The sequence below is a fragment of the Colossoma macropomum genome, unplaced genomic scaffold (assembly GCF_904425465.1).
Source record: "Colossoma macropomum unplaced genomic scaffold, Colossoma_macropomum, whole genome shotgun sequence".
In the NCBI taxonomy this organism is placed as follows: domain Eukaryota; kingdom Metazoa; phylum Chordata; class Actinopteri; order Characiformes; family Serrasalmidae; genus Colossoma; species Colossoma macropomum.
Genome location: NW_023495846.1, coordinates 145,930 through 153,072, shown reverse-complemented (window position 1 = coordinate 153,072; position 7,143 = coordinate 145,930). Strand labels below are relative to the sequence as shown.

Below are 7,143 nucleotides of genomic sequence, written 5' to 3'. Positions count from 1 at the left end.
CAATTTAACAATTTCAATTTCAACACTTTAAACTCTTCAAGATAAACTACAGAAGTATAGTTGTTAGCGTAATTGTTTGTGGTCAGCAGAAGTATCTCGGAAATTCCAACCAAAATGACATCATTTTCATGAACTGGACTTTTTGTGTGTGAACATTATATTCTAATAAGTGGCACTGCCTAGTGTAATAACCGAATACTGTTGTTATAATGAGTCAGTTTATCTACATAATAAGTCCTTCAGTCCTGTTCCTGTCCCTGTGCTTCATTGTCCAAACATTTGTTGTTGCAGTGTTGCAATCACAGAGCGGATATTTTACAAGAGTTCACAAAAGTTCTCTGTTTCTGGTAAACGTCCAAGAGCACAAGGGTCATTCTACAGACCATTCAATGTTTTGACCTGAGTTAATACCAGAGAAATGCTTTATATTCTGATCTGGCGACATAGATTATTTATGATCAGGTGAACGTTATCAAATAAATCTATGTACGAAGATTTATGAGGTCATTTACGAGTTACAGGAATTTCCTCAAGCAATGTCCAGGCTGACTTACATGTGCTGTAATCAGGAGGGGGTTGAGGGTCCAGCAGGGTTTAAAAGCATGTGAGTATGAAGACTTAACACTGGATAGGAGAAAACTCACAGGTAAGCTACATTTTATATCTTAAATTGACCCTTTTCTGCTGTTCTGTGTGATTCTAAAGGTGGCTTTAGGTGGCTTTATAACACTGAGGTAATAATGCCACAAACATGTCATAGCAGATAGTCTAATGCTGTCATGAGAGATTTTATTCAGTAATATAACAGTGTCATGTTATCATTACCAGTAATTGTGATGACAGATGTCATAATGTTTGATACACTCAATACAAAATTAGCACACAAGCTGTGACAACAATATGTTATCTATTATGACAATTACGAGAAATATTATATTGGTAACACTTTACTGGTAGTGTGTATACATAACGCATGAATAACATCTTTCATAAACACTTCATAATATGTCCATGAATGTTTAAATCAATATTCATAAATCATTCATGTTTTACATGATATTAACATCGACCACTATTTCATTTTTACTGACAGGCATTTTTCACAATAAAAGTCCTCATTTTATATTTTGAAAAATGATATTGTTTTCAGTGAAAAGCCTCATTTCTGGACAAAATAAAAATGACCTTTTACTCCCTTAGTCATTAAGTGCTTTGACACTTTTGCCACATTTTGCCTATACTTTCAACGTTTCTTCTTAAGCTTTTATGTTTTGCACTTTATTATCCTTTATTCCTTTTACTCTGTGTCTTCTTTAAAATTTGATTGTGCTGAAGGGTTAATTCAACAGTCTTTACCAGGGGTGCAGGCTTTCATCCCAAACAAGAAGAGCACATCTAATTCCACTCATTTAATCAGTCAGTCTTTAAAAACTGATCATGTGTGCTTCTGCTTTGTTGCAATGAAAACCTGCAGCCACACCAGCCCTTTGCGGATAAGATTGGACACCCCTGGTCTATATAAAAAGTTACACATGTTGACTTCATGTCAGATGGATGTTCAAGTTTGCATAAAATTATACTTCAGTTTGATGTCTGTCCAGGTGCAGACCTGACCTTGCTGTAGGTTTTTTATTGTTGGAACAGGCTTTGAAAAAATGACAGTAAGTCATACTCTAATCTTGCTTATCACTGTTGGAAGAAAACCTTGTATCTCCAAAATGGTAACTTTACAGGAGAAGGAAAAAACATACTTTACTTTTAATGTTAGTCAATGGAAACAGATTTTTTTCCAAGCAATTTTGGGCCGTCTCTTTTGGTCCATTCATCATGAAATTTACAAACAATGTAAAGGACCACAGGTACTTTCGAATTATGTCAAAATCTGAAAAAACATCAAAAATGGAGATACAAAGTTTTCTTCCGACAGCGATATGCTATAATTCTAATCTGTATTTTGTGAACTAGGATTGAGTTTTAGTTTTAGTTATGCTTGTTAACCACTAATATTTCTGATACATGATACAGAAATATCTATAAGAGAAAAGTCTCTAATAAGTACTGAACAGCAGGTAGTTTAGTTTTAATTTTACTTTGTTTTTTTTGGAGTGAATAACATTTTAGTGTTTGTTGTTCTTGTGCAGTTTTGTCATTTTACTGTTTATTGTACTTGTTCAGTTTATTGTGTTTTTGTTTAATGTCTGCCACTCTTCCCTCCAGCTCAGAGTGTTTCTGGCTCTAGTGCTCCCCCTGCTGGTAGGAAGCACCCCTGTTTCTCAGGAACTGTTCCCGACAGACTGCTCTGATGTCTACACTAACGGACAAACACTGAGTGGAGTTTACAACATCCACCCTGCAGGTGACACACCTGTACAGGTGTACTGTGACATGAGCTGTAATGGACAGACAGAGGATGCAAAGTGGACGGTATGTTAGACTGTATCTCTTTAATAGATTAACTACAGAATTGAGGTCAATCCACATCTGAAACAATCTGTAGGAAATATTCATTATTACTGACTATTAGCAACATCAGTATTAATGAAGTAGTGAATGGCATGAGGTTATATCCATGAAAAAGTCCAAAATGTGTCTTTTGAATAATTTAAATGTCACCCATAAAGAGACGCTTATTAAATGTCCATGGTGGACAGTATCAAAGCACAAGTAATTAAGTACTTTTTGGAATATCTGTAATTTTATCAGATACTTTTTGAGACTATTTTCCATTTTTTGAGACTTTTACCAAGAGCCGATAGCCAGGAGTTTAGACACAAGAGGAGAAATATGGAAAAAGTAATTAAATAATCATTAATATATATTAATTAACTATTACTAAGTATTAGTTACTGATTAAGTACTTAGTAAGTAGTAATTGAGTATACTGTTAACTGATAATTTAGTCTGTCCTTAATTCACAGCTTTATTACTGATTAACTGTGTACTGAGAGCTGATTTTTGTACTGCTGATGAACTGATAACTGTGTTTACTCATGTTATTACGCAGTTAATGAGTAATTAAGCTGTGAACTAAGATTGAACTAAACTACCAGTTAGCCGTGTACTTTACATTACTAATCACTGAGTACCCAATGAGTAACTAATACTTTATGAGTAGTCAATTAATGTATATGTGACTAATTACTAATTAGCATATAATTATTAATGAATTTGTGACCCTTAATGTAAGGTGTTGCCTTTACTTTTAATATGTATGTATACTTAAAAGCAAGTAATTTTGAACTTAAAGTCAAGTAGAAATATAAATAGTGCACTTACATTTTTGCTTGAGTAAAATTTTACTACTATCTTTTCACTGCTTTCACTGTGAAAAATGCCCACCTTCTACATTTTGTTTAGATTCAAATTTAGATTTATTTTAGTCTGAGGAAGTTCTGTGAGAAGTGTTTACAGCGTATGATTTATGTCTTTATTCCACTAAATAAGTGAATGTTATCTTTACACCAGGTGATTCAGAGGAGAATGGACGGCAGTGTGAACTTCTACAGACCATGGGAGCAGTACAAGAAAGGATTTGGGAACAAATATGGAGAATACTGGCTGGGTGAGAATTCATTACCTATCACAAATACAGTGTAGAGACCAGTTTTATCACAAATTGAAACTGAAAGAATGAATTCTAGGAAGAAATGTAAAAAAGCAAAAAGTCAATGTTGGTCATCGGACTTTGTAAGTGTGAAAAAATTCACTTCAAGAGTGAAATGAAGTCAAAACACAAAATCTTGTGCTATGGTGACACCATGTGGCAACATTGGGTATTGTTATTTGTCTAAGTATTGCTCACAAAATGAATTCAAGTGTTTTTAAAACTTACAGCTTATAGGCTAAAGTTTTAAGCTGGCTAAATAATAATAAACCTTCTTCATATCAGACAAGATGTGAATATTATCTCTTATGTAAAGTTGTCACACTTTTGGTCCTGATTCTTCATAAATAACCTTCAGCTTTATACTGTGCACCTCACTTCCAAGAGGAAGTATGAGCTGAGAGTGGACCTGCAGGACTTTGAGGGAAGGAAGGTTTACGCTCAGTACTCTACTTTCTCTGTGGAATCTGAAACTGATGGCTACAAACTGCATGTTGATGGATTCATCAATGGAGGAGCAGGTGAGATATCACTGAGGGAATCAGTGGTGATGGATGCAGACAAGGCCAATGTCACAGTCTTCCCTTGCCAGTTTAAATTTTATGAGGAATATCCCATTTAGAGCCTTTACATAGTGGATTACACTCGCTGAGCACTGCAGTGACACTGACTTGGTGGTGGTGTGTTAGTGTGTGTTGTGCTGGTATGAGTTTTAAACACTGCGTCCACTCACTGTCCACTCTATTAGACACTCCTACCTTGTCAGTCCACCATGTAGATGTAAAGTCAGAGACAATAGCACATCTGCTGCTGCACAGTATGTGTTGGTCATCCTCTATTCCAAGGGTGTCCAATTTTATCTGCAAAGGGCCACTGTGGTTGCAAGTTTTGATTCCAAACAAGCAGGAGCACAGCTGATTCCAGTAGTTTAATCAATGACTCAGCCGTCAAACAAATGATCATGTGATCTCCTGTTTTGTTGGAATGAAAACCTGCAGCCACAGCAGCCCTTTGCGGATACGATTGGACACCCCTGCTCTAGTCCTTCATCAGTGGTCACAGGACGCTCTTGGCTGGATATTTTTGGTTGGTGGACTATTCTCAGTCCAGCAGTGACACTGAGGTGTTTAAAAACTCCAGCAGCACTGCTGCGTCTGATCCACTCAGACCAGCGTAACACACACTAACACACAACCACCACGTCAGTGTTATTGCAGTGCTGAGAAGGACCAACCACCCAAATAATACATGCTGTGTGAGGGTCCATGGGGGTCCTGACAATTTATGGACCGGGTAAAGTTGGGACAACAAAGTATGCAGAGAAACAGATGGACTACAGTCTGTAATTGTAGAACTACAAAGTGCACCTATATAGTAAGTGAAGCTGATAAAATGGACAGTGAATGTAAAAGCAAAGTAGGTGTACCTAATAAAGTGCTCATTTAGGGCATATAGACAGTAAAAGGACATTTTAGGCTGTACAAATGTACTAGTTGGTGAATAACCAGTAGAATATGTGGTAATATTCTGCCTTTACACAACATTTAATTGCACCACAATAATAGGGGCTTTCAGGTGGCCTTTAAATGGACCTTTTTCTTGGTACAAAAGCAAACAGGAGAGGCCAGTAAGACAGTATGAGCTCTGAAAAATGGCTGCAGGTCTACTGTCTGGAGCACCACTAGTTGTTCTTCTGTTCACATCAACGATACTATAGTTTTACAAGCCAGAGTTTTGCTCAGTTCTGCATACTCAGTTTGTTTGTTCCCACTGAGCTGATAAAACCGCTGGAAGACTGTACACATGGCTGTCTGGCTAGCCAGTGAAAATACCTTTAACAACATTTTGAAGGCTATGGTCATCTTAGTTTTAGAATACAATAAATGTCAGTCTGAAAGGAGCATGATAGTGTTAATGCAAAAACAAAGATTGAAATAAAAAGCCATTTTAACAATATTTGTATTATGTGTGTTATAAAGTCATTGTTTACTGTGATTTGTGATGTCTGAAGGTGGAAAGTGTGTCTGTAGTCACAGATCCTTCTGTCTGCAGGTGACTCACTGGCACTATCAAATGGACAGAAGTTCTCCACCTTTGACAAAGACCAGGACACTTGGAGTGGTAACTGTGCTAAATCCTTCCTCGGAGCATTTTGGTACAATGCTTGCCATCATGCTAACCCCAACGGTATCTATCTGTGGGGAAAGGATGGCACCCTTTTTGCTATTGGAAATGTGTGGTATCACTGGAAAGGCATTGATTATGGTCTCAAGTCCATCAGTATGAAGATCAGGCCTGTGCCTTAGATGGGTATACTTTGTTTTATTTTGTTTTTTTGTTTTTTTCTATTTAGCATGTAATATTTGCAGGTAGACACATAGTTATAATAATATTTTTACTGAATGTTGAAGGACAATGTTGAAATCTGTGTAAATATTTTTAGTACCTCAATTTTAATAAATGTTATTGTTGTACAGGATATAATTACTTGTTGCATTATTCCTTATTACCTTATTTTTCATCAAATTCCTTAATCAAACCAGTAAACATTCATTCATCTGAAATGTGGATATTATGAATGCAATTAAAAATAGCAAATAAGTAATTAACTAATTTGTTTATCTACATCTGCTCGAGATTTTCAAGAATAATGCAGCTCAACAGCAAGATAATTTGATATACAAATTCATTGTAATTCACACCTGAATATCTCCTTTTTTTCATGTTGTTCAGACAACTGTCAAGAACTCATTTCATTCTGCCTGTATCTCAGAACCTGTATTTCACAAAATATTTTTGGTTAAGAGACCATTGCTCCATGTGCCAAGAGCCAGTTGCCACCGCAGGGGTCCATGCCACCAAGGGCCTCCCTGCCATCTCCCACCACCTATACGACACTGCGCTGGTCTTCCATGCTGGATCTTGTAGGCCCACATGATCCCTCCACATTGCCATTTCAGGCTGAGCCAGGCTGGGTTACGTGGGCTGCCTGGCTCACAAGGAGACAGATAAACAGCTCACTGAGGAACACTACTCCCAGGCCTGGCTCCAGGGATAAGTCCCAGTAACCCTCTCCCAGGCAGGGTACACGGTCACTTGTGTCCCTTAGTCATGGATGATTTTGGACCTGTCCCGGGTGGAGGAGTTTACGTATTTTGGAGTCTTGATCAAGAGTGATGGGAAGAGGGATTGTGAGATCGGCATCAGGCTGGGTCAGGCGGAAGCGGTAATGTGGTCACTGTACCGGACTGTAGTGGTGAAGAGGGAGCTGAGCCATAAGGCAAAGCTCTTTGTTTACCAGTCAGTCTACATCCCAACCCTCACCTGTGGTCATGCGCTTTGGGTAATGATCGAAATAATGAGGTTGTGGATACAAGTGGTGGAAATGAGCTTTCTTCGTGGTGCTACACTCGATAGGGTGAGGAGCTCTGTCACCTGGGAGGTGCTCAGAGTAGAGCCACTACTCCTCCAAATTGAAAGGAGCCAGTTGAGGTGGTCCGGGCATCTGATCAGGATGCCCCCTGGCTGCCTAATGATGG

General features: G+C 37.9%; 1 protein-coding gene across 1 annotated transcript; it reads left to right on the top strand.

Annotated features, from left to right (window-relative positions):
* Positions 1–336: 336 nt before the first annotated feature.
* LOC118803135 (microfibril-associated glycoprotein 4-like) lies at positions 337–6,057 on the top strand. Its single transcript, XM_036563647.1, has 6 exons — positions 337–646; positions 1,602–1,661; positions 2,218–2,424; positions 3,466–3,591; positions 3,990–4,125; positions 5,657–6,057. Exons 2-6 carry the CDS (start codon positions 1,656–1,658, stop codon positions 5,908–5,910), a joined length of 729 nt encoding a protein of 242 aa, XP_036419540.1. The 5' UTR covers positions 337–646; positions 1,602–1,655; the 3' UTR covers positions 5,911–6,057.
* Positions 6,058–7,143: the final 1,086 nt, after the last annotated feature.

Coding starts and splice junctions, on each gene's coding strand:
- LOC118803135 (XM_036563647.1), top strand. Junction 2,425..3,465: donor CAGAGGATGCAAAGTGGACG/GTATGTTAGACT, acceptor TCTTTACACCAG/GTGATTCAGAGGAGAATGGA. Junction 3,592..3,989: donor CATTACCTATCACAAATACA/GTGTAGAGACCA, acceptor CTCACTTCCAAG/AGGAAGTATGAGCTGAGAGT.